Below are 27,203 nucleotides of genomic sequence, written 5' to 3'. Positions count from 1 at the left end.
AACAACATAAACAACAACATAAACAACAGCATAAACAACATAAACAACAACATAAACAACAACATAAACAACAACATAAACAACAACACAAACAACATAAACAACAACATAAACAACAACATAAACAACAACATAAACAACAACATAAACAACAACATAAACAACAACATAAACAACAACACAAACAACATAAACAACAACATCGTCGTCGTTATATCGCTCTGCCTTGTTTGTTCATTTTAAGCTGAAGGTCCATACGCTAGCTTACCATTTGTATACAACACTCATATAAATCATACAGTTAAACATAAACCTGTAATTCCTACATTTTGACTTAAAACTTTCGTGACAGCAGGAATTCGTATTCTTGGTTCTTTCGGTAAAGTCACGTAGACAGAAAATAAAATAATATAATTATTTTATAATAATTATTTTAGAACCAAAAATCTGTAATTCCTAATTTACTTGCGTCTTGTCACGGGACGCGGGTGTGTGACTTTTTTCTAAAATGAAATTCGGTCAACTAATAAGTAAAGTTCTCGGCATCCAGGTCTTACATCCAGCCGGGTCGACGCCGGAGCTCTTTCCGCACCCGGCACACCACGTCCAGCCTCCGCCTCTCTCCCTCGCTACTGGCTGCGGCTGCCCTACCAGTCACGTGTCACCAACTCCGGTCGCCAAGCAGCTACCCCGGGGGAAACAAACAAACTTCTAAGCGAGCAACAAATCTCTGTCCACAGCCACAGACGCAGTTCCGGCCGCCCTCGCCGCTCAGCGCCCTGGCCGCGCCCAGCCCCTAACCCAAGGCCGGGCCTCCATGGGCCACATTCGTATGAAGTTCCAAGAAGGCCGGCAGGAGTGCGGTCGGCGCCGGTGCTTCCAGCGCACACGGAGAGTTCACCGCGGCAGCGGCCTCGGGCGTGGTGGTGGCGACCGCCCCTACATCCAGCCGGGGTGTCCGTGAGCGGGCCCCTGGCCCCGCGCCGTCCGTGCGTGCGGTACGCCAACCTCCGGGCGCTCCACTGCTCCGAGCAGCGGCGGCGGCAACGGCGGCGGCAGCGACGTCGGTTGCTCGTTGGCGATGGAATCGGCGGAATGGCGCCGTCGCAGCGGGCACCCCCCCCCCCCCCACTCTGACCGAGCGGCGGCGGGTGACGAGCGCGGAGCCAACGCGACTGCGGCGGCTCACGGCGCCGTCCGGTTCGCAGCTCGGCGGTTGCCGGGGTTACGTGGGCGCCCTCGCCCATCCCGCTCGACCCGCTCGACCTCCTCCGCGTTCCTTGCCATCGACGCCGCTCTCACGTCCGCACCAGCTTATCCCGCACGGCCGGTGGTGGAAGCTCCACGTCGCAGTGGTGGTTGGGGTTGGAAGCTCCGTGGGGTAGCCGCCGGTGACTTGGCGCTCCCGTTTTAGCCGGGATTGGACCTCGGGCTCCGTCAGAACGTGCAGGCCGAGGATTTTTAAGAAGCTGAGCGGAGAAGAGAGAGAGCGGCCCGTGGCGGAGCAAGGAGACGAAGAGCAGCAGGGAGGAGGAGGAGGAGGAGAGGGAGGGGAAGTGGGAGGAGGGACGTGGGCAGGGAGCGAGGGCTGCTGAAGGTGGAGAGCGAGCGGAGGGAGCGATCGGAGGGAGCGGAGGGAGGGAGTGGAAGGAGGGAGCGAGAGGAGGGAGTGAGTGGTGGGAGTGAGTGGTGGGAGTGAGTGGTGGGAGTGAGTGGAGGGAGCGATGGGAGGGAGTGAGTGGAGTGAGTGGAGGAGTGAGTGGAGGAGTGAGTAGAGTGAGTGAGTGGAGGGAGCGATGGGAGGGAGCGAGTGGAGGGAGCGATGGGAGGGAGCGGAGGGAGTGAGTGGAGGGAGCGAGTGAGTGGAGTGAGTGGAAGGAGAGAGCGAGTGGAGGGAGCGAGTGAGTGGGTGAGTGGAGCGAGTGAGTGGAGCGAGTGAGTGGTGGGAGTGAGTGGTGGGAGCGATGGGAAGGAGCGAGTGGAGAGAGCGAGTGAGTGGAGGGAGCGGTGGGAGTGAGTGGAAGGAGTGAGTGGAGAGAGCGAGTGGAAGGAGAGAGCGAGTGGAGGGAGCGAGTGGAGGGAGCGAGTGAGGCAGCGTTGAGCGAGGCTGGGCGAGTGGCGCCGCTGCCCTGGGGGTCACTTGAGTTGGTGCCACATGGCGATGACCTTGTCAGGGTTCGTCAGCGTCTGCCTCCAGTGCTCCTGCGCCGAGCCCTCGCCCTCCCAGCCCAGCATGACCTGCACACACGTCAACCGGTCAACGAGTCGGTCAATGGGTCAAGCAAGCGATCGATCATCCAACCGAGCGAGTAGTCAACACGTTCATGAGTCAATGTTTCATTGGTTCAAGGCGAGCCCCACCGCTGATGAGACACTGCATGTCGAAACCAGTCCAGAGTTTCGCTTGTGTTGAATCAATACTGCTGGAATGGTGCACTCCCACTGTGTGTGTGCGGCTGGTGGGATGTGTACGGAATGCTTTTTTTTGTATGTGGAGCTGCTTGTTTTTTAATGTGTTACCTATAATTCTCCACTATGACGCAAATAATTTTAGTTTTGAGTTAATTAGTCAAGGAATTGGTCAGCCGGTCGTTTCATCGGTCGATAAATCAATTTAGTCATTTAACCAGTGAGTCAAGCGATAATTACGCTTGTCAACAGTAAATTAGTGAACCGAGAAACCGGTCATCCCTTAACCAAGAAGCCAAAAGCCTTCACACCTCTCTGCACGGCTGCCGTCAGTGGTGGCAGAACAATAGTAACAGAGAGCTCTGCTGCTTGGCATGGGGGAGGGCGGGCCGGTCTTGCCCAGTCAAGCAGATTTCCCCGTTCGCACAAAAGAGCCGCTAAAGAAAACAACCCCCCCGCTAAAGAAACCCAACGCGGAGCACGGCGAGAGGGGCGTCACGCGTGGCCGAGCGGCGCAACGCGCGAGAGAGACACCGAGACGGCGGTGGCGGTGTTCGCGACCTCGGATATTCACCAACACGAACGCAACACGCCGGATCATGACCCCCCCCCGCCCACCCTGCCCCGCTCCCCCGCAAGCCGCTCCTCCTCCTCCTCCTGCTGCTGCTGCTGCTGCTCTCCCACAACCATCGGCCCCCCGTCGGCGGCGCGGCTATCGAGCGGTGCGCAGGCGGTGCAACTGCACCCGGCTCCCACGGTGCAGCAGGAGGAGGGGTCCAGGCCTCTGCTCCCCCTTGGTGCCGTCCTGCGTGTTGACGTGGAGCCACGGCAGCCCCACGAGGTGGCGGTCGGTGAGCCGCACGATCGCGTCGGCGGTAGCCGAGTGGGGGGGTCGTGGCTGCCGTGACGATGCCTCCTCCTGCCTACACTACTCCGCGTGTCTGTGAGTCGGCACCGAGTCCCCGTTCCACGTTCCACGCTTCTGTCCCAGGCGGTGACCACAGTCGCCGCACACCGGCCGGGTCATTTACAACTCGAGGTTCACACACTTCTGGATAATAATTATTATTATTAGTAAAGTATTGGCCGTGGGGAATATCTGACCATACTTCACCGCGCCGGTCAATGCACGCCGGTGGTGACAGGGTGCGGTCACTCGCGCGTGCACCACCCCCCAGTTCACACATATATCACCGTGCGACTGTGAGCGATGACCTCGCGTGCGCACGCACACACGGGCACACCCCCCAACACGCGCGTGGGGGGGGGGTGGCGGCCGCGTTACCAGCAGCATGAGAAAGGTCACGACAACAGACACCGCGTCCTAACCGATACCTGCAATGCATTCCGTTGCTCGCATGTCACCCTGGGTGAGATTCTCCGAGGGCATTTTCAACTGAAGGCAGCGGGGGGCGGGGGGGGCACCGATTCTCGACGTCAACTCCCGCGGTCTCCCACGGCCCGAGTTTCGTGACACTTCGCCGAATCACCGGGGCGGTAAATGGGGACAAGCCCTGGGGGCGTGGTGACGCTGGGGCCGTGGCACAGCGCGCTGTGGGGTTGCTGGTGAGGAGGTGGGGGGGTGAGTGGGGGCGGGGGGGTGCCCCGTGGGAGTCGTCCGGACCGGTCCGACCGGCACCTGGCGACGTCTTTACGCGTCGCCCTTCCCCCCCTCCCCTACCCCCTCCTCCCCTCCTCGGCGCCCAGGCGGCGAGCGACACGAAGGGGGTGGCCGCGAGGCTTCGAGCGAGAAGCGCTCCCCCCACGAGGGGTTTCCGTGACGACGATTCGGCGGCGGCGAGCGGTCGTCGCTGTTTGTTTTGCTCCCCTTCACGGCGCTCCTCGCCCCGCGGTTTCATCGCGCGAAGGGGAAGGGAGGGGGGGAGTGGAGGGATGGAGAGGGGGGGAGTGGAGGGATGGAGAGGGAGGGAGTGGAGGGGGGGAGAGGGGGGGAGTGGAGGGGTGGAGTGGGGGGAGTGGTGGGAGTGGAGGGGGGGAGTGGAGGGGGGGAGTGGAGGGATGGAGTGGGAGGGAGTGGAGGGGGGGAGTGGAGGGATGGAGAGGGAGTGAAGGAAGTGAGAGGGTGAATGAGAGGGTGAAGGAGCGAAGGCTGGAGGGGGGGGGGAGTAAACGCGAGTCCCGGCGCCGTGCCGGTCCGGAGCGGCAGGAGGTGGGGGGGGGGCACGTGGGGGGATGGGGGGGGACACGTGGGGGGGGGGGCACGTGGGGGGGGGGCACGTGGGGGGGGGGCACGTGGGGGGGGGGCACGTGGGGGGGGGCACGTGGGGGGGGGCACGTGGGGGGATGGGGGGCACGTGGGGGGGGGGGCACGTGGGGGGATGGGGGGCACGTGGGGGGGGGGAGCGGCACCTGTCCCAGGACGTGCGTGCGGCGTAGTGTGTCGCGGTGGCACACGCGCACCGCCACGGAGACGCCCAGGAACTTGTTCTCGCGGTTGGTGGCCGGGAAGGAGAGCGTCTCCACCCAGCTGGCGTCGCCCTTGGAGGCGCGCGCCACGCGCGTGCGCCGCCGCTCCGTGCGCTCCGCCGACACCCACATGTCGGCCTTCACGAAGGCGTCTGCACGGAGACACGGGGGGGGGGGGGGGGCGGTGTGGAGAAGGGGGGGGTAACAATGGGAGACAACACGCACACGCCCCGGTCAGTAGGGCTGACCCCGTTAGTAGGGTTGACCCCGTCAGTAGAGTTGACCCCGTCAGTAGGGTTGACCCTGTCAGTAGGGTTTACCCTGTAATGGGAGACTGCTTGTACACTCAGCTTGGGCTGCAAAGAGGAGGAGGCCAGCACAGTCCTGGATTGTGGATTCCATCTCTGAGTGTCTCCCCCCAAGCCACCGCGCACTGGCGGGGGGACACCGTCCACAAGCAGCGGCAGCAGCAGCAGGTAGCAGCAGCAAGCAGCAGCAGCAGGCAGCAGTAGCAGAACCAGCAGCAGCAGCAGGAGCAGCAGCAGCAGCAGTAGCAGCGGCAGCAACAGCAGCAGCAGCAGTAGCAGCAGCAGCAGGAGCAGCAGCAGCAGTAGCAGCAGCAGCAGGCGGACGCTGCACCTCGGGGTCGCCCAAACTGCACCCCCCCCCAACTCCCCAACTGGAGACACGAGTGACACTTCGGGGGTCCAACTGGAGCCCCCCCCCCCCCCCCGAACATCGCCCCACAAAACGCAGCTCTCACCTGAGACACTGACAGCGGTAAGTCGGGGGGAGGTGAGGGGAGGAGGGGGGAAGACGGTGGGGGGGGGGGGTAGAGGTGCCTTGTCGAGACGAGGCAGATCAAGAAGGGAGCTCTCACAATCATCCATCACCGCGGGGTTTGACCTCCGCGGGGAGCGGTGGCTGAGTGACGCGCTCTCTCTCTCTCTGTGTCTCTCTCTCTGTCTCTCTCTGTGCCTCTCTCTGTGCCTCTCTGTGTCTCTATCTCTGAATTGACGGCGTCGGTAACAAAAAGCCTGTGGACGCTACAAATACGATATTGAACTTCAAAAGGCATAGATGGTGTGTGTATGGATTGATTACGATCACGGTGGTGATGATTGTGTGTGTGTGCGTGTGTGTGCGTGTGTGCGCGTGTGTGCGTGTGTTTGTGTGTGCGTGCCTGCGTGTGTGTGCGTGTGTTTGTGTGTGTGCGTGTGTTTGTGTGTGTGCGTGTGTTTGTGTGTGTGCGTGTGTTTGTGTGTGCGTGTCTGCGTGTGTGTGCGTGTGTTTGTGTGTGTGTGCGTGTGTGTGTGTGTGTGCGTGTGTGTGCGTGTGTTTGTGTGTGCGTGTCTGCGTGTGTGTGCGTGTGTTTGTGTGTGTGCGTGTGTTTGTGTGTGTGCGTGTGTTTGTGTGTGTGCGTGTGTTTGTGTGTGTGCGTGTCTGCGTGTGTGTGCGTGTGTTTGTGTGTGTGTGTGTGTGCGTGTGTGTGCGTGTGTTTGTGTGTGTGCGTGTGTTTGTGTGTGTGTGTGTGTGCGTGTGTGTGCGTGTGTGTCTGCGTGTGTGTGCGTGTGTTTGTGTGTGCGTGTCTGCGTGTGTGTGCGTGTGTGTGCGTGTGTGTCTGCGTGTGTGTGCGTGTGTTTGTGTGTGTGTGTGCGTGTGTGTGCGTGTGTTTGTGTGTGTGCGTGTGTTTGTGTGTGTGCGTGTGTTTGTGTGTGTGCGTGTGTTTGTGTGTGTGCGTGTCTGCGTGTGTGTGCGTGTGTTTGTGTGTGCGTGTCTGCGTGTGTGTGCGTGTGTTTGTGTGTGTGCGTGTGTGTGTGTGTGTGTGCGTGTGTGTGCGTGTGTTTGTGTGTGCGTGTCTGCGTGTGTGTGCGTGTGTTTGTGTGTGTGCGTGTGTTTGTGTGTGTGCGTGTGTTTGTGTGTGCGTGTCTGCGTGTGTGTGCGTGTGTTTGTGTGTGTGTGTGTGTGCGTGTGTGTGCGTGTGTTTGTGTGTGTGCGTGTGTTTGTGTGTGTGTGTGTGCGTGTGTGTGCGTGTGTGTCTGCGTGTGTGTGCGTGTGTTTGTGTGTGTGCGTGTGTTTGTGTGTGTGCGTGTGTTTGTGTGTGCGTGTCTGCGTGTGTGTGCGTGTGTTTGTGTGTGTGCGTGTGTGTGTGTGTGCGTGTGTGTGCGTGTGTTTGTGTGTGCGTGTCTGCGTGTGTGTGCGTGTGTTTGTGTGTGTGCGTGTGTTTGTGTGTGTGCGTGTGTTTGTGTGTGCGTGTCTGCGTGTGTGTGCGTGTGTTTGTGTGTGTGTGTGTGTGCGTGTGTGTGCGTGTGTTTGTGTGTGTGCGTGTGTTTGTGTGTGTGTGTGTGCGTGTGTGTGCGTGTGTGTCTGCGTGTGTGTGTTTGTGTGTGTGCGTGTGTTTGCGTGTGTGCGTGTGTTTGTGTGTGCGTGTCTGCGTGTGTGTGCGTGTGTTTGTGTGTGTGCGTGTGTTTGTGTGTGTGTGTGTGCGCGTGTGTGCGTGTGTTTGTGTGTGCGTGTCTGCGTGTGTGTGCGTGTGTTTGTGTGTGTGCGTGTGTTTGTGTGTGTGCGTGTGTTTGTGTGTGTGCGTGAGTGGAGCCCTCACTGGCTGGGTGGGCTCCCGTGGATCTCTTCAGCTTGCGTGCCTCGATGACCTGGATGGTGATGGCCATGGTGGACAGCTTGAGGGACGTGGCCACGAACAGCTGCCCTCGCTCGTACTGCCCGCGACACGCACAGGGAACACGTGGAATAGGACACGACCCACACAGGACGTGTGCACAATACACGCGGGACACGCGCACAATACACGCGGGACGCAGAGCGCCCCCCCCCCCGCCGCTCACCTGTCCCAGCTCCTGCTCGCTCAGCGGGAGCCACAGGTCCTGCTCCTGCGGGCCGGCCTGTTCGAGCGCGAGCGTCGTCCCGCCCAGCATGGCGCGGTGCGGCCAGCGGCTGAGCACGGAGAGCTGCAGGTTGGCCGTCGCCATCGCGGGCTCCGCCACCACGAAGACGAACGTCTCGTTGAACTCGGGCGCCTGCGGGGCGACAACCACGCTGAGCCCCGTTCCGTCCGCACAATCCTCGTCGGCAAATCTGGAGCTCGCCTAATGGGCGCCGGAGATGTGAACTCCCTCGCTCGGTATGCGGGAGGTCACGAATTCGATCCCGACCCTGACGCCTGCTGCTGTATATTTGGAGTTTGCGCGTCTCTCTCTCTCCCCGTGGTCACGTGGAAATGTTTCTCCGGGTCCCTCTGGTGTTTTCTCTCCACGTTTAGAATCAACGTCTCGCAAGTTCGAGCATTTGGCTGCTGCTGCTGTATACATTTGCACACACCACGACCACAACCACCACGACCACCACGACCACCACGACCACCACGACCACGACGACGACGACCACCACCACGACCACCACGACCACGACCACCACCACGACCACCACCACCACCACCACCACGACCACCACGACCACCACGACCACCACCACGACCACCACGACCACCACGACCATCACCACGACCACCACGACCACCACGACTACGACCACCACGACCACCACCACCACGACCACCACCACCACAACCATCACCACGACCACCACCACCACGACCACGACCACCACGACCACCACGACCACCACGACCACCACCACCACGACCATCACCACGACCATCACCACGACCACGACCACCACGACCACCACGACCACCACCACCACGACCACCACAACCATCACCACGACCATCACCACGACCACCACCACCACGACCACGACGACGAGCCGCTTCGTGTCGCCACTCACGCAGGTGTGCCGCTGCGTCGTGGTCTTGAGCGGCCACGTCTTGTCGGCGTTGAGGACGCCCTTCACGTACGCGCTCGGCCCGTCTCCCGACCTCGTCTGCGCCTCCAGGTCCACGGCCTGCCGGCAAAATTAAAAAGCGGCGGAGGCGACGCCGTCGTCACCACCACCACCACCACACACTGCCACCACTACACAACGCCACCACCACCACCACACACTGCCACCTCTACGCAACGCCACCACCACCACACATTGCCATGCCACCTATCACCGCCACCACTGCCCCATGCCGCTACCGACACCACTACCACCACGCATTTCCACATCACCCATCACTGCCACCGATCGCCACCACCCATTGCCACCACCACCACCACCACCCATTACCACGTCTCCCACAGCGACGCCACCCACGTGCATGAGCGACACTCAGCCGGCATGTGCCCGCTGTTGTCGTCAACACACATCGCAACATTCCTGCGCGTGATCAGAGCTGGGATTTCTCCAACGTGAGCGACCAATCGCAAGCGAGCGAGAGATCTCCCCCCGCGGTCATCGGCCACCGTGAGTCGCGGGAGCCACGAGGTGGCCTCACCTCGAGGTGGCCTCACCTTGACGATGGTGACCCAGAGCTGCTGCATGCTCGGCTCGTAGCGGATGCGCACATTGAGATGGCCTCCTTCGGTTTCATCCAAAGATGGGCTGTCTGCACGCACACACACGATGATCCTCCGTGTACACACACAACGTGTACACACACACCCCATGCACACACACACAGCGTGTACACACACACACCGTGTACACACACACAACGTGTACACACACACCCCATGCACACACACCGTGTACACACACACACCGTGTACACACACACCCCATGCACACACACACCGTGTACACACACACACCGTGTACACACACACCCCATGCACACACACACCGTGTACACACACACACCGTGTACACACACACACACCGTGTACACACACACACCGTGCACACACACACACCGTGCACACACACACACCGTGCACACACACACACCGTGCACACACACACACCGTGCACACACACACACCGTGTACACACACACACCGTGTACACACACACACCGTGTACACACACACACCGTGCACACACACACACCGTGTACACACACACACCGTGTACACACACACACCGTGTACACACACACACCGTGTACACACACACACACCGTGTACACACACACACCGTGCACACACACACACCGTGCACACACACACACCGTGCACACACACACACCGTGCACACACACACACCGTGTACACACACACACCGTGTACACACACACACCGTGTACACACACACACCGTGCACACACACACACCGTGTACACACACACACCGTGCACACACACACACCGTGTACACACACACACCGTGTACACACACACACCGTGTACACACACACACCGTGTACACACACACACCGTGTACACACACACACCGTGCACACACACACACCGTGTACACACACACACCGTGTACACACACACACCGTGTACACACACACACCGTGTACACACACACACCGTGTACACACACACACCGTGTACACACACACACCGTGCACACACACACACCGTGTACACACACACACCGTGTACACACACACACCGTGTACACACACACACCGTGTACACACACACACCGTGTACACACACACACCGTGCACACACACACACCGTGTACACACACACACCGTGTACACACACACACCGTGCACACACACACACCGTGTACACACACACACCGTGCACACACACACACCGTGTACACACACACACCGTGTACACACACACACCGTGTACACACACACACCGTGTACACACACACACACACCTGAGTTGCTGCAGTGGTCGCTGCAGACCGAGATGCTGCTCGGGATGCTGGAGAGAGACGAGTAAACCTGGCGGGGAGAGGCACGCGGGGGGGGGGGGGGGGTCAGGGCCGGGTAGGGGTGGCCCACGTGGGCAGTGCTCACCCCCCCGCCCCTCACCCCCTCCCCTCACCCCCGCCCCTCACCCCCAACACTCGCCCCCGCCCCTCGCCCCTCACCCCCAACACTCACTCCCAACACTCGCCCCCGCCCCTCACCCCCGCCCCTCACCCCCGCCCCTCACCCCCAACACTCGCCCCCGCCCCTCGCCCCTCACCCCCGCCCCTCACCCTCCACACTCACCGAGCTGCCCACAGGCATCACGTGGTGCGCCCCAGCGGCGTTGCTCACCTCCGAGTCGACGTGGCCGTGCAGGCGGCCGAGGCTGGCGCTCCGCAGGTCCCACTCTGCCAAAAGGTAGCACGCGGCACAGGTGAGTGACGTCACAACGCAGGTGAGTGACGTCACGACGCAGGTGAGTGATGTCACAACGAAGGTGAGTGACGTCACGACGCAGGGGAGTGACGTCACAACGCGGGTGAGTGACGTCACAACACAGGTGAGTAACGTCATGAGGGCACTCATCCGACCGCATTCAATGCACCCTGCGTACCGCGTGACGTATCCTCGTGAATGTAACGCTGCATTAGGAGCTGCGTAATAGAGCGATCGCTCATGCAGCGCGTTCAACGTGCACGGCGCACTGCGTGACACCTTGCAGACGTCGCTACCATCGTGGTTCCTACACGCCACGGTGGCTAGGAGATGTTGACTACCTCGCCTGGTGTACAGGAGATGTTCACTACCTCGCCTGGTACGCAGGAGGTCGTGGGTTCAATCCCGACCTTGACGCCTGCTGCTGTATTTGGAAGTTTGCGTCTCTCTCTCATCATCATCACGGTGACTAGGAGATGTTGACGACCTCGCCTGGTACGCAGGAGGTCGTGGGTTCGATCCTGACCCTGACGATGTCTCTGTATTTGGAGTTTGCGTGTAACCTCTCTCTCTCTCTCCCCGTGATCACGTGGATTTTCCTCCGGATCCTGCGGGTTTCACCTCCACGTTTAGAATCGACGTGCGAGTGTGTTGCCCGCTACAAATGTCCACACGGTGGTGGTGGTGATGATGATGATGATAAGCCACTTTTGTTGAGCTATCATTTGTGGCGGCCAAATCGCTTCTGAAAAAGAGGTTACACAGCTCAGTGGGCCCTGGCTGGGAAGTAAAACAGTAAAAATATCTTTAGTTTATAGTTTAGTTTCAGTAGCGCACATACCGACGCACGCGCCCCACTTTAACCGCAGAATAAACATCGCGAGCGGGTCGGTGGGTGGGGGGGCACTCAGCTGTGGTGGTCTCGATGCCAAGGGCATCCATGACTGGGTTTGTCCGGGTTCGTCCGGCCTAGTCCAGAAATTATTTACGCACCCCGGCACACCACATCCAGTATCCACCTGTCACTACGAGTGCCCCTGTTACCTGTCGTCACCTTCGTCAGGCAGCGAGGTGCTTCGAGGGAGGAATGTAGCCCTCAAGTTGTAAACAGATGCACGGGCAAGCATAGAGACCCATCGACTCACACAGAGACCCAGAGACCCATCGACTTATCGACTTACGCAGAGACTCACATAGAGCCCCATCGACTTACACAGAGCCCCATCGACTCATAGACTTACACAGAGACCCATAGACTCACATAGAGCCCCATCGACTTACACAGAGCCCCATCGACTCATAGACTTACACAGAGACCCAGAGACTCACACAGAGACCCATAGACTTACACAAAGACCCATAGACTTACACAGAGACCCATAGACTTACACAGAGACCCAGAGACTCATAGACTTACACAGAGACCCATAGACTTACACGAAGACCCATAGACTCACACAGAGACCCATAGACTTACACAGAGACCCATAGACTTACACAGAGACCCATAGACTTACACAGAGACCCAGAGACTCATAGACTTACACAGAGACCCATAGACTTACACGAAGACCCATAGACTCACACAGAGACCCATAGACTTACACAGAGACCCATAGACTTACACAGAGACCCAGAGACTCACACAGAGACCCATAGACTTACACAGAGACCCATAGACTCACACAGAGACCCATAGACTCACACAGAGACCCATAGACTCACACAGAGACCCATAGACTTACACAGAGACCCAGAGACTCATAGACTTACACAGAGACCCATAGACTTACACAGAGACCCATAGACTTACACAGAGACCCATAGACTTACACAGAGACCCAGAGACTCACACAGAGACCCATAGACTTACACAGAGACCCATAGACTCACACAGAGACCCATAGACTCACACAGAGACCCATAGACTCACACAGAGACCCATAGACTTACACAGAGACCCAGAGACTCATAGACTTACACAGAGACCCATAGACTTACACAGAGACCCATAGACTTACACAGAGACCCAGAGACTCATAGACTTACACAGAGACCCATAGACTTACACAGAGACCCATTGACTCACACAGAGACCCATAGACTTACACGGAGACCCATAGACTTACACAGAGACCCATAGACTTACACAGAGACCCAGAGACCCATAGACTTACACGGAGACCCATAGCCTTACATAGACACCCAGATACTCAATACAGAGAGCCATAGAATCGCGTACAGCCCCACAGACTTACACAGATACCCACATAGAGACCCAATGACTCACATAGAGACCCATTTACTCACAAAGAGAGCCACACACTTACATCCAGATTCCTAAACTCGCATAGAGACCCAATGACTAGCATAGATTCTCATAAACGTACAGAGACACATGGATTTTTCACGGGCCATAATTTCATTCGGGGGCATTTGGCTCAGCGACCCGGAAAATATGTCCACAGCCCGGCACACCACGTCCATCATGCACCTCTTCCATGCCAGGCTGCGGCCACTGACGGCGAGGGGGCTCCCGCGTGCCACTTTCGGCAGTCGCCGAGCGGCGGGCGACCCGGAAAACAACAACAACAACCAACAACAACAACAACCAACAACAACAACCAACAACAGGAGTCGCGCGGTGCGCGTCGTGCGTCGCACCCACTCACCGGAGCCGTAGAGCGTGAAGGGGCTGGCGGAGCGCGACGAGTCGAGCGTGTGGGCGCGCGTCACCGGCACGTGTCCCCCGTTGGGCACTGGCTCGGGGTAGTGGCGCGGGGGGGCGGCGGCGTCGGCGGAGCCGGCGAGCGGGCGCCGTTCGGGGGAGCCGGCGCTGAGCGTCGACTTCCTCTGCGTGAAGAGTTCTCTCGAGAAGGCTGCAGCACGCGCGGGCGGGTGGGCGGGGGGGGCGGGGGGTAGTGTCACGCACACAAGGTCAAAGGTCACCCCAGTGGCCTCTGACGGACCGTCGGGGGCAAGTGCTGTTTGCGATGAAGGCCGCCACGGCGTGGGAGGGAGGGTGGGTGGGTGGCCAGCACCACGCCCGCCCGGCCGCCCGACCGCCTTTGTCTCCCCAGCGCTGATGTTTTACACACCCGCGCCAGGTACTCATTTAAGGCTGAGGTGACCTAGGGGTGGAGTCCGCAGGGCCGGTTCAAATATTCTCCACTGTTATTGGTCGTGAGAGGGAACTGAACTGGGTTCGCCGTGCGTTAACCACTGCACCACCACTCCCCACGCACACGCACGGGGGCAGCATTACAAGTGCGTGGATGGGAGAGCACGCGCAGGCCTGAAGGGTTGATGGACGGGAGTTCAAACTCAACAATGAAACTCTGTAAACTCTGTAACTCACGTAAACCCCGTTTCTATGGCAGCAGGTGCAAGGCCCCACTGAGCTATGTCGCTCTCAGAAGCGACCTGGTTATCACAAACGATAGCTCAATGAAGTGGATGTTTATCATCATCATCACGGGGAAATGTAGAGCAGTCAATTACTCCAAACGCGTGATGTTGATTCTCAACGCGGAGGGAAAACCCAGAGGGCCCAGGACAAAAACACACGCGGACACAACCTCCTGTATACCCGGCGAGGGAGTTGATAATGTGAGCGGCAGCACACAGAGGGGACGTCGAGCACGGAGACGCAGCGATCAAATCCGTCTCGCTGAAGCACGCGAGACGGGTTTGATCGCTCCGTCGCCGCATCGCAAGCCGTGGGAGGTGGCGGCGGCGCGCGGGGGAGGCCCTCATCCAGCAGTGGATCGACACGAGGGCTGCACGTGTAGGGCACGTGGTTATCACGATGATGATGACGTGTAAAACACGTGGTTATCACGGTGATGATGACGTGTAAAACACGTGGTTATCACGGTGATGATGACGTGTAGGACACGTGGTTATCGTGATGATGACGGTGTCGTTGTACATCATTCGCGTTCTTTAAAGCTTTCGTGACTGCAGGGATTCATCTTCTTGGTTCTTTCGGTAAAGTCACATCGTTAGAATTTTTTTTTATTATTTCCCTTCTGCGTGACTTTACCGAAAGAACCAAGAAAATGTCGTACTTTATTCAAAACTGAATTTTTTTTAAAGAATTGCTGCCCCGTGGCAGCGGTGGAAATTCCACATTCCTACGACGAAGAGTCTATCGACAGAACGGGCACTTTGTAAACAATTGCGTAAAATTGTCAAAACAAATGCCTTCTTGCTGGATTGCCGGCGCTTCGCCGGGCCTGCCGAACAAATAACACAACGGCCGACTCCATCGGCACAACTTGGACCAGATGACGCCAACTCGAAGCGATGGACGATCCTGTCGGGTGGTGAAGGCCTTTCACACAAACAACGACGACCTCACGCAGGGGTACAAACCCTGCCCCCCCCCCTCCTCCATCTCCTCCTCAATATCTTCAGAGCCACAAAGCCACGTGGTGAGTACGAGACGGTGAGGTCCTCAGTTAATGATGACAACGTCATAGTAATGATGACGTCACGATGCGTCCACATCATCCTCCACATCCACATCATCCTCCACATCATCATCCTCCACCATCATCCTCCACATCACCATCGTCCACATCATCATCATCCACCTCATCATCATTCTCCACATCATCATCCTTCACATCATCCTCCACATCATCATCCTCCACATCATCATCATCCACATCCACATCATCCTCCACATCATCATCCTCCACATCATCATCCTCCACATCATCATCCTCCACATCACCATCGTCCACATCATCATCCACCTCATCATCATCATCATCCTCCACATCATCATCCTCCACATCATCATCCTTCACATCATCCTCTCCATCATCATCCTCCTCCTCCACATCATCATCGTCGTCGTCGTCAATGGCAGGCGTCCCCCACCTTTGCTCGCTTCGTCCGCGCCGCCCGCGGTCTCCAGGGCCTTGGGCTGCACGAGGCTGGGCATCAGCCGGGGCAGCGCGAAGCGCACGGGCTGCCCCCCCGTGGGCAGCTTGCGCAGGAGGTAGTCCTCCCCCGGGGTGGACGACACGGACGAGCACTCCGTGGGCCCGCCGGCAGAGAGCGGCGGCCGCTCGGCCGAGCCGAGGCCGCAGACTTCGCTGCACTTGCGGCAAAAGCGGCGCAGCGACCCCAACGTGGCCGAGACGTGGGCCCACAGCCACTCTGGGGGGCGGGGCGGGGGGGACACGTTGGAGGGGGGGGTGGGGGGTGTACGTTGGGGGGGGGTGGGGGTGCACGTTGGGGGGGGTGCACGTTGGGGGTGGGGGTGCACGTTGGGGGGGGTGGGTGCACGTTGGGGGTGGGGGTGCACATTGGAGGTGGGGGTGCACGTTGGGGGGGGGGGTGCACGTTGGGGTGGGGGGTGCACGTTGGAGGGGGGGGGTGCACGTTGGAGGGGGGGGGTGCACGTTGGGGGGGGGTGGGGGTGCACGTTGGAGGGGGGGGGTGCACGTTGGAGGGGGGGGGTGCACGTTGGAGGGGGGGGGTGCACGTTGGAGGGGGGGGGTGCACGTTGGGGGGGGGTGGGGGGTCAGAGTGGGTGGTGGCGATCGGAGTGTAGTGAGATAGGGGGACGGGAGCGAGATGGGGGGACGGGGGGAGGGAGACGGGGGGAGACGAGGGGGAGGGAGACAGGGGGGGACGGGGGGAGGGAGACAGGGGGGGACGGGGGGAGGGAGACGGGGGGGGGGGCCCACGTCGCTCACTTACCCATGAGGCGCCACCGCCGCCTCTCGTCTCGACTGAGGGGATCTCACGCGGGGAGCCGCGGCGACTCGCGAGCCACTGAGGAGAGCCGCGACTCTCGCATCGCAGCCCTACGACGCGGTGGGCCGGCTCAGCGGGCGGCGAGGAGACCCCGGCGGTAGCAGCCCTAAGCGCGCCCGGGTGGTGGTGGTGAGTGGTTGTGGTGAGTGGTGGTGGTCAGTGGTGGTGGTGGTTGTGGTGGGTGGTGGTGAGTGGTGGTGGTGGTGAGTGGTGGTGAGTGGTGGTGGTGGTTGTGGTGGGTGGTGATGGTGAGTGGTGGTGGTGAGTGGTGGTGGTGAGTGGTGGTGGTGGTTGTGGTGGGTGGTGGTGGTGGTGAGTGGTGGTGAGTGGTGGTGAGTGGTGGTGGTGGTTGTGGTGGGTGGTGGTTGTGGTGGGTGGTGGTGGTGGTGGTGGTGCTCTCTTCCCTCTCTCACCTGGCCGCGTCAACCCCGCGAATGTGCTCACCTGGGCGCACCGCAGCGCGTCAGGCGCGGCGCAGTCTCCACCCCCCCACACACCCCCCACTTCCCTCCCACACCCCACAGCCCACTCCCACCCCCCCACACCCCCCACTTCCACCCCCACCCCCCAGTCACCCTGCCCCTCGCCCCCAGCCCAACCCCGCCGAGCCTTGTGAGCTTTCAGTTTTGCCACCAGCCCGAGACGTCTCCCTCGTCCCCACGGAGACTTGGGGGGTGGCGCGCGCCACGGAAGTCGTCGGCAGGCCGATTCCACGCACCACCACCATCACCAACATCACCACCATCACCAACACCAACATCACCACTACCAACATCACCACCACCAACATCACCACCAACATCGCCTCCACCAACATCACCACCAACATCACCACCACCACCACCATCACCACCAACATCGTCTCCATCACCACCAACATCGCCTCCACCAACATCACCACCAACATCACCACCATCACCACCATCACCACCAACATCGTCTCCATCACCACCAACATCGCCTCCACCAACATCACCACAACCATCACCATCACCCCCAACATCACCACAACCATCACCAACATCACCACCAACATCGCCTTCATTACCCCCAACATCCACCATCACCACCACCATCACCAACATCACCACCAACATCGCCTCCATCACCACCAACATCGTCTCCACGTGTGGAACACGGATGGATCGTGTAGACGCAGGCAGGAGTCACACTCATGGGGATACAGACTCAGAGAGACACGCAGACTCGGAGAGACATGGAGACTCAGAGAGACAAGCAGACTCAGAGAGATACAGACTCAGAGAGACACGGAGACTCAGAGAGACACGGAGACTCCGAATGACACGCAGACTCAGAGAGACACGGAGACTCAGAGAGACACGGAGACTCAGAGAGACATGGAGACTCAGAGAGACACGCAGACTCAGAGAGATACAGACTCAGAGAGACACGGAGACTTATAGACACGCAGAAACAAACTCAGAGAGACACGCAGACTCATAGAGCTACAGTAAAGACACAAGCCTCAGCAGTGAGGCTGTGGCCATACAACCCACAACTGCGGACCCCACAGTGAACCCACTGGGGTCTGCGCTCCTTCAACAGTGGAGGAGGTGGAGGAGGTGGAGGAGGAAGAGCGACACGACACCCACTCTCTCCTCTCTCTCTCGCTGCTGAAGCCCTCTCGTCGTGGCCATCAGCAGCAGCAGCAGACCTCCACGTTGGTGTCTGTCTCGCGATCCCATTGCTGCCATACGCAGGGGTAGGCTGAGGCGGACGCTCATCTCCCGCTTACAGCACCGAGGCAGTAGTGGACATTCCACATTCCTATGGCGGTGGCAAGTCTCCTCTGTCGGACATTTGTCGCCCGCGTCAACATCCCCAATGCGCACGAGCGCGCTTTAACAATCGAGCTCCTCTTGTCTTAAGTCGCCATCAAAATACAAACACTCAGTCGTTGGCTGATAACATCTTCATAGATATAGGACTGCTGAGCTGGGAGTGGAGAGGGTGCGGGGAGTGGGATTTGACGCCAGATCCTCACCGCGTGGCTGCTGCTGCTGCTGCCTTCACACTCCTCGTCTGTGCTTCCACCTCCTGGTGCCTCTGGGTCGTCCTCTCTCTGAGTCGTCCTCTCTCTCTCTCTGAGTCATCCTCTCTCTCTGAGTCGTCCTCTCTCCGAGTCGTCCTCTCTCCCTCTCTGAGTCGGCCACGCGATGGCGAGGATTCGGCGCGCCCAACAGTTTCCCGAGCTCTGCGGTGCCTCTGTATATGAAGGTGGTATGGGCCAATTCACGAGTGTTTACATGCGGGAGGGGACACGCAGTGGACGGAGAAACCACCACGCGCGCGAGGGGGAAACACTCGATCCCAAGGGGTCGGCGACCTGCGGGTTTCGCGAGCCGCGTCCACGTGGTGGCTCTCCAGGGGCTGTCTGGGGACGTCTCCATGAAGGGCCCGCGGCCGTGTCGTGTCCCCCACAGGGCATTGCGGCTCTGGTAATATCGAGTTGATTAGAGAATCCCCCCAATGCGTCTCCTCTTGTTACGTCAGTGTAACGCGGAGGCTTTCGCGACCAATTTCATCCACAATACAGGGGGGGGGGGTTTGTTGGGTTAGATCGCTTAAGAATGTAAATGTGTCGTTAAACCCGCCACCACCGACACAGCCAATGAGTAAAGGTTGTGATACGTCGACAGAACGCGGCCAGTTCGTCACGAGTACAGCACAGTGAGCACACGCAGCCTGCTGTGTGTCGAGGGCGAATCCATGCCGATGTAGTGGATTGTAAACGTGTTGGCTTGGCTCTGCAACACACAACCGGCTGGTGCTGTACTCGTGACGAATTGGCCACGTTCTGACTACGTGACGCAACCTTTACTGGTTGGCTGTGTCGGGTGGTGGCGGGTTTAACGACACAACATGGATATTTACGCGATCGAACGCAACAACAAGAACCTCTGTTATCATGAATGGCGGTCTCGCGCCTGAAGGTCGCGCGGCTGTGGCGCCATCTGCTGGCGAGAGGGGCAACGGCGCCTCCGAGCCCCCAGGGAGGAGCGGATCGCGCCATCTGCGTGTGGCCCACCAACCCCTCTGAGTGTGACCCACCACCCCTCTGTGTGTGGTCCACCAACCCTCGCTGCTGCTGCTGCCTTCTTCACCGCGGCAGGATTACAGGCAGCCACTTGCAGCAGCGTAGCCACCAGAGCATCACCATGGTGGTGGTGACGATGATGATGGTGACGATGATGATGGTGGTGGTGACGATGATGACGATGATGATGATGGTGGTGACGATAATGATGGTGATGATGGTGATGATAATGATGATGATGACGATGATGATGATGGTGGTGACGATGATGATGATGATGACGATGATGGTGGTGACGATGATGATAGTGATGATGATGGTGGTGACGATGATGATGGTGATGATGATGGTGGTGACGATGATGATGGTGGTGATGATAATGATGACGATGATGACGGTGGTGACGATGATGATGGTGATGATGATAATGATGATGATGACGATGATGGTGATGACGATGATGATGGTGGTGACGATGATGGTGATGATGATGGTGGTGATGATGGTGGTGACGATGATGATGGTGGTGATGATAATGATGATGATGACGATGATGACGATGATGGTGATGATGATGACGATGATGATGATGATGGTGGTGACGATGATGGTGATGATAATGGTGGTGGTGGTGATGATGGTGGTGACGATAATGATGATGGTGGTGACGATGGTGATGATGACGATGATGGTGACGATGATGATGGTGATGATGATGGTGGTGATGATGATGACGATGATGGTGATGATGATGACGATGATGGTGGTGACGATGATGGTGATGATGATGGTGGTGGTGATGGTGGTGACGATGGTGATGATGGTGGTGACGATGATGGTGATGATGACGATGATGGTGGTGATGATGACGTTGATGACGATGATGATGGCGACGATGATGATGGTGGTGATGATGATGATGGTGATGATGATGGTGGTGATGATGGTGATGAAGATGATGGTGTTGATGATGATGATGGTGGTAGTGATAATGGTGGTGACGATGATGATGATGGTGGTGATGATGGTGGTGACGATGATGATGGTGACAATGATGATGGTGATGATGATGATGGTGATCATGGTGGTGATGATGGTGGTGACGATGATGGGGATGACGACGATGAAAGAACCAAGAAGATGAATCCCTGCAGTCACGAAAGTTTTAAATCGAAACTCGAGTTTGCGCTCCATTTGACTCCGATTGGTGTCGAAGTGAAACGCGACCCGGCAGGCGTTCGGTGACGAGGACATTTCAAAACAATAAAATGAAGCAACGTCACGGAGTTTCTCGCTCCGTCGTGAAAATACGTGTCACGGTGTCATCACGTTGCGTTTATTTGTTAAGTATTTCATTTGCCAGTGCAACGATACGACACGGAGAGGATGACGTGATGACGTCATCACGCCATGACGTCATTACGCCATGTGGGACAACAAACGTCCCGTAGCCTCCTCCCCAGTCGGCAACCCAAATCTCGCGTCCGAGTCCTGGCGGCCGTGCCCGCTGAGCCCTCCCCGCTTCGCGCCGCCCGGGGTTGCGCGAACCGACGTGCTGTCCGACGTTTCGCTCCACGAGCCCTCTCCAGTTTCCCCGGCGCAGCTGCCGGGGGGCACGTGCGGCGAAACGTCGAACAAGGCGCAGCGCGGTACTACCCACAACACAAATCCCGTGGGGGACTCAGCCCCCCCCCCCGAGTTGTTTCTCTGTGGAACCCAAACCGAGTGGGACTCTCAACAAGCCCCGCCCCTCGTCCCCCTTCGCCCCCCCCTCTCACCCGCTCTGATATCGGCGGAATTGTGTCGGGAGTTCTTCGCTCAATGTTAGCCACCTCAAGATGTTGACTTCCTCGCCTGGTACACAGGAGATGTTGACTACCTCGCCTGGTACACAGGAGATGTTGACTACCTCGCCTGCTCTACAGGAGATGTTGACTACCTCGCCTGGTACACAGGAGATGTTGACTACCTCGCCTGGTACACAGGAGATGTTGACTACCTCGCCTGGTACACAGGAGATGTTGACTACCTCGCCTGGTACAGAGGAGATGTTGACTACCTCGCCTGGTGTGCAGGAGATGTTAACTACCTCGCCTGGTCTACAGGAGATGTTAACTACCTCGCCTGGTACACAGGAGATGTTGACTACCTCACCTGGTACACAGGAGATGTTGACTACCTCGCCTGCTCTACAGGAGATGTTGACTACCTCGCCTGGTCTACAGGAGATGTTGACTACCTCGCCTGGTACACAGGAGATGTTAACTACCTCGCCTGGTACACAGGAGATGTTGACTACCTCACCTGGTACACAGGAGATGTGAACTACCTCGCCTGGTACACAGGAGATGTTAACTACCTCGCCTGGTCTACAGGAGATGTTGACTACCTCACCTGGTACACAGGAGATGTTAACTACCTCGCCTGGTACACAGGAGATGTTGACTACCTCACCTGGTACACAGGAGATGTTAACTACCTCGCCTGGTACACAGGAGATGTTGACTACCTCACCTGGTACACAGGAGATGTGAACTACCTCGCCTGGTGTGCAGGAGATGTTAACTACCTCGCCTGGTCTACAGGAGATGTTGACTACCTCGCCTGGTACACAGGAGATGTTGACTACCTCGCCTGGTACAGAGGAGATGTTGACTACCTCGCCTGGTGTGCAGGAGATGTTAACTACCTCGCCTGGTGTACAGGAGATGTTGACTACCTCGCCTGGTACACAGGAGATGTTGACTACCTCGCCTGGTGTGCAGGAGATGTTAACTACCTCGCCTGGTCTACAGGAGATGTTGACTACCTCGCCTGGTACACAGGAGATGTTGACTACCTCGCCTGGTACAGAGGAGATGTTGACTACCTCGCCTGGTGTGCAGGAGATGTTAACTACCTCGCCTGGTGTACAGGAGATGTTGACTACCTCGCCTGGTACACAGGAGATGTTGACTACCTCGCCTGGTGTGCAGGAGATGTTAACTACCTCGCCTGGTCTACAGGAGATGTTGACTACCTCGCCTGGTACACAGGAGATGTTGACTACCTCGCCTGGTCTACAGGAGATGTTGACTACCTCGCCTGGTACACAGGAGATGTTTACTACCTCGCCTGGTACACAGGAGATGTTGACTACCTCGCCAGAATTCGCTGCCCGACTCGAGACACTTGGTGATGGCAGGGGTGGGTGATGGTGCGGGTGAGTGGTGGTGGGTGATGGTGAGGGTGGGTGATGGTGAGGGTGGGAGATGGTGAGTGATGGTGGGGGTGAGTGATGGTGAGTGATGGTGGGTGATGGTGGGGGTGAGTGATGGTGGGGGTGAGTGATGGTGAGTAATGGTGGGGGTGGGTGATGGTGGGTGATGGTAAGTGATGGTGGGTGATGGTGGGTGATGGTGAGTGATGGTGGGTGATGGTGATGGTGAGTGATGGTGGGGGTGAGTGATGTTACTCTCCAGGGCTTCCTTGCTCACTGAATGTTTTCCGAGTCGCTGCTGACACCCCAGTAGAGGTGCCACGTGATTACTCGTCACATCCGTGGCCATCAACGACACATATACAGGATGCGGTATGCCGGGCAACATAAATATTGTCCAGGCCACCAGCCTGGGCAGAATTGGCTGAAATGAAACCCGAGACTCACTCAGCCATTCGCAGGGCGTTTGTGGACTGCAGAAAGTTGGCGCTTGACTTGCAGTAGGACACAGACACGAACCACAGGTTCGGGACGGGTCGTGGTGAGCCCGTGTGCGGACAGATATGAAGCCTTTGACTTACACAGAGAATCATGACTTACACAGAGACTCACAGACTTACACAGAGACTCATGACTTACACAGAGACTCACAGACTTACACAGAGACTCATGACTTACACAGAGACTCATGACTTACACAGAGACTCACAGACTTACACAGAGACTCATGACTTACACAGAGACTCACAGACTTACACAGAGACTCATGGACTTACACAGAGACTCATGACTTACACAGAGACTCACAGACTTACACAGAGACTCATAGACTTACACAGAGACTCGTGAACTTACACAGAGACTCATGGACTTACACAGAGACTCATGACTTACACAGAGACTCATGACTTACACAGAGACTCATGACTTACACAGAGACTCGTGAACTTACACAGAGACTCACAGACTTACACAGAGACTCATGACTTACACAGAGACTCATGGACTTACACAGAGACTCACAGACTTACACAGAGACTCATGACTTACACAGAGACTCATGACTTACACAGAGACTCACGGACTTACACAGAGACTCACAGACTTACACAGAGACTCACAGACTTACACAGAGACTCATGACTTACACAGAGACTCATGGACTTACACAGAGACTCATGACTTACACAGAGACTCACAGACTTACACAGAGACTTGTGAACTTACACAGAGACTCATAGACTTATACAAAGACTCATAGACTTACACAGAGACTCACAGACTCACACAGAGACTCATGGACTTACACAGAGACTCATGACTTACACAGAGACTCACAGACTTACACAGAGACTCACAGACTTACACAGAGACTCATGACTTACACAGAGACTCATAGACTTACACAGAGACTCACAGACTCACACAGAGACTCATGGACTTACACAGAGACTCATGGACTTACACAGAGACTCATGGACTTACACAGAGACTCATGACTTACACAGAGACTCACAGACTTACACAGAGACTCACAGACTTACACAGAGACTCATGACTTACACAGAGACTCATGACTTACACAGAGACTCACAGACTTACACAGAGACTCACAGACTTACACAGAGACTCATGACTTACACAGAGACTCATGACTTACACAGAGACTCACAGACTTACACAGAGACTCATAGACTTATACAAAGACTCACAGACTTACACAGAGACTCATAGACTTACACAGAGACTCACAGACTCACACAGAGACTCATGGACTTACACAGAGACTCATGGACTTACACAGAGACTCATAGACTTACACAGAGACTCACAGACTTACACAGAGACTCGTGGACTTACAGAGAGACTCACGAATGTTCATGTAGACCCAGAGACTCTCACCGGGCTTAACTTGCCACTGAATATATCGCGGGCCGGCGGCACGGACGGACGGGCGACTCTGTCCCGCAAATCTGAAGGCGGCTGTGGCTTCTTTACGCGATGTACGCAGCTGAAATAAATACCAGTAAATACGAGTGGCTCTACCCTTGTAAATAAATAACTTCGCTTGAAATATATTAAAGTAGCCCCCCCCCAAGACCCCAAGTTGCCCTCTCTCCCACCGCCGTGGAATACCCGGGGCCTGAGGCAGCGTGACGTTTGACCCCTGAGCCGAGTAAAGTTGTAGCCAAGGTTTTTCCGCTGCACGTTTTAGCGCCCCCCCCCAGCACACCCCCTCCATAGCCCCCCCCCCTCCTCCACCCCCCCATTCCCCCTTCCTACGATCCCCCTTCCTCCGATCCCCCATCCCCCCCTTCCTCCACCCCTCCCCAGCCCCCCCCCAGCCCCCCCAGGCTCTCTCTCGCCGCAAGAGACCCTGGGCGGTGTTTGTGGGCGAGGGTCGACGCGGCAGAGCGAGATGCTGTTGGCGGCGCTCGTTAGGGCAGGCGGTGACCTCCAGGGTTCAACTGGGGGGGGAGGGTCGGGGGGTTAGCGGTTCACACCGGGAGAGCACCCACCCCACCCACCCCACCCACCTCACCCCACCCACCCCACCCACCCCACCCACACCACCCCACCCCACCCACCCCACCCACCCACCTCACCCCACCCACCCCACCCACCCCACCCACACCACCCCACCCCACCCACCCCACCCACCCACCCCACCCACACCACCCCACCCACCCCACCCCACCCACCCCACCCACCTCACCCCACCCACACCACCCCACCCCACCCACCCCACCCACACCACCCACCCACCCCACCCACCTCACCCCACCCACCCCACCCACACCACCCACCCCACCCACACCACCCACCCCACCCACACCACCCACCCCACCCCACCCACCCCACCCACACCACCCCACCCACACCACCCACCTCACCCCACCCACCCCACCCACACCACCCACCCCACCCACACCACCCACACCACCCACCCCACCCACACCACCCACCCCACCCACCTCACCCCACCCACCCCACCCACACCACCCACCCACCCCACCCACCTCACCCCACCCACCCCACCCACACCACCCACCCCACCCACACCACCCACCCCACCCACACCACCCACCCCACCCACACCACCCACCCCACCCACACCACCCACCCCACCCCACCCACCCCACCCACACCACCCCACCCACCCCACCCACCTCACCCCACCCACCCCACCCACACCACCCACCCCACCCACACCACCCCACCCCACCCACACCACCCCACCCACCCACACCACCCCACCCCACCCACCCCACCCACCCCACCCCACCCACCCCACCCACACCACCCACCCCACCCACCCCACCCCACCCACCCCACCCCACCCACCCCACCCACCCACAACCGCACGGCGCGATCGCTGTCGCGGTGGTCGCGCTCCTCCGCTGGGGCGAGGCGAGCGCCAGGTTCCTCTTTAAAGTCGTCCGAAGATTTGGTTTTTAGTCCCTCGACTTGTGCTCCGAGCCCGTGGTGGCAGCGCGCGTCTCAAAGCCTCCGCTCTTGGTACCCCGAGGGGGGCATCGCGCATCAAAAAGTAATAAAATATTTAGTTTAGTTTAGTCCTCAATAATAAAAATCTAAAACCATTTTTAGTTTTTCCCACAGGGGCCACTTGCTCGCCCAGCGTTTACATTCACTCCGGAATGTAGTTCTGGCAACCCGGCCCGGAAGATCCCTCCGCCGAGCGAAGCGGCTCCAGCTCCGCGGCCTGCAGGCGTATACCGCCGCCGCGGGGGTCGGAAAAGTAGTCCACGACGTATCCCCCGGCGCTCCTCTCCGCGCGCAGGTTCGACTTGAACGACCTGAACGACTTGAGGTCCTCTCCGCGCACGGAGCGCTCCGCCCACTCGTTGACGTCCCTCACGTCGAGCGCCGTCGCCACGGCGACCGCCTCCTCCGCGCCCTCGCCCAGCTTCCCCGCCGAGCCCGGCCGCCGCGCCGCGTTGTTGAGGCCCTCCGGCCGACCCGCGTCCCCGTCTCCCCGCAGCCTCCCCAGGAGGCCCGCGGCGCCGCCCCGTGCCGCCCGGCGCCCCCCCGCGCCCCGCCCCAGGCGCCGGCGGCGGCGGCGGCGGCAGAGCCAGAGCGCAAGCGCGGCGAGCAGCGTCGCCGCCAGCAGCGGCAGCGCCACCGGCGCCGCGACCTCCTCGCCGGCGTCCG

General features: G+C 58.4%; 3 protein-coding genes across 3 annotated transcripts in view; all 3 read right to left on the bottom strand.

Annotated features, from left to right (window-relative positions):
- Positions 1-16,967, bottom strand: part of LOC144949047 (tandem C2 domains nuclear protein-like) — a 17,936-nt gene extending 969 nt beyond the window's left edge. The window contains exons 1-11 of the mRNA XM_078878846.1: positions 16,717-16,967; positions 15,889-16,170; positions 13,671-13,877; positions 10,867-10,970; positions 10,527-10,593; positions 9,252-9,346; positions 8,641-8,757; positions 7,680-7,871; positions 7,439-7,553; positions 4,780-4,988; positions 1-2,238 (exon numbers count right to left, since the gene is read on the bottom strand). The exon at positions 1-2,238 is cut by the window's left edge and continues 969 nt beyond it. Coding sequence (XP_078734972.1) covers positions 2,137-2,238; positions 4,780-4,988; positions 7,439-7,553; positions 7,680-7,871; positions 8,641-8,757; positions 9,252-9,346; positions 10,527-10,593; positions 10,867-10,970; positions 13,671-13,877; positions 15,889-16,170; positions 16,717-16,720 — 1,494 coding nt within the window. The 5' untranslated portion in view covers positions 16,721-16,967 and the 3' untranslated portion in view covers positions 1-2,136. The remainder of the gene's footprint in view (positions 2,239-4,779; positions 4,989-7,438; positions 7,554-7,679; positions 7,872-8,640; positions 8,758-9,251; positions 9,347-10,526; positions 10,594-10,866; positions 10,971-13,670; positions 13,878-15,888; positions 16,171-16,716) is intronic.
- LOC144949009 (uncharacterized) lies at positions 16,760-26,567 on the bottom strand. The gene is made up of 6 exons (XM_078878793.1): positions 26,554-26,567; positions 22,401-23,298; positions 22,286-22,340; positions 21,274-21,483; positions 17,187-17,217; positions 16,760-16,823 (listed from the first exon to the last, which is right to left on the bottom strand). The coding sequence occupies exons 1-6, from the start codon at positions 26,565-26,567 to the stop codon at positions 16,760-16,762; spliced, it is 1,272 nt and encodes a 423-aa protein (XP_078734919.1).
- LOC144949008 (uncharacterized) overlaps positions 26,394-27,203 on the bottom strand; it is a 44,305-nt gene continuing 43,495 nt past the window's right edge. The window contains exon 22 of the mRNA XM_078878792.1: positions 26,394-27,203. Within this exon, the coding sequence (XP_078734918.1) occupies positions 26,680-27,203 (524 nt within the window). The 3' untranslated portion in view covers positions 26,394-26,679.

Source organism: Lampetra fluviatilis, chromosome 52, assembly GCF_964198595.1.
Source record: "Lampetra fluviatilis chromosome 52, kcLamFluv1.1, whole genome shotgun sequence".
Classification (NCBI taxonomy): Eukaryota; Metazoa; Chordata; class Hyperoartia; order Petromyzontiformes; family Petromyzontidae; genus Lampetra; species Lampetra fluviatilis.
This window is presented reverse-complemented; position numbering and strand designations above follow the sequence as displayed.

Excerpts from the sequence above, each read along its gene's own strand:
- LOC144949009 (XM_078878793.1), bottom strand. Across the intron at positions 21,484-22,285 it reads TAACATCTCCTGTGTACCAG|TACCGCGCTGCGCCTTGTTC; the intron begins GTGAGGTAGTCA and ends TGTTGTGGGTAG. Across the intron at positions 17,218-21,273 it reads TGGGGAGGAGGCTACGGGAC|GTGAGCACATTCGCGGGGTT; the intron begins GTTTGTTGTCCC and ends CGGTGCGCCCAG.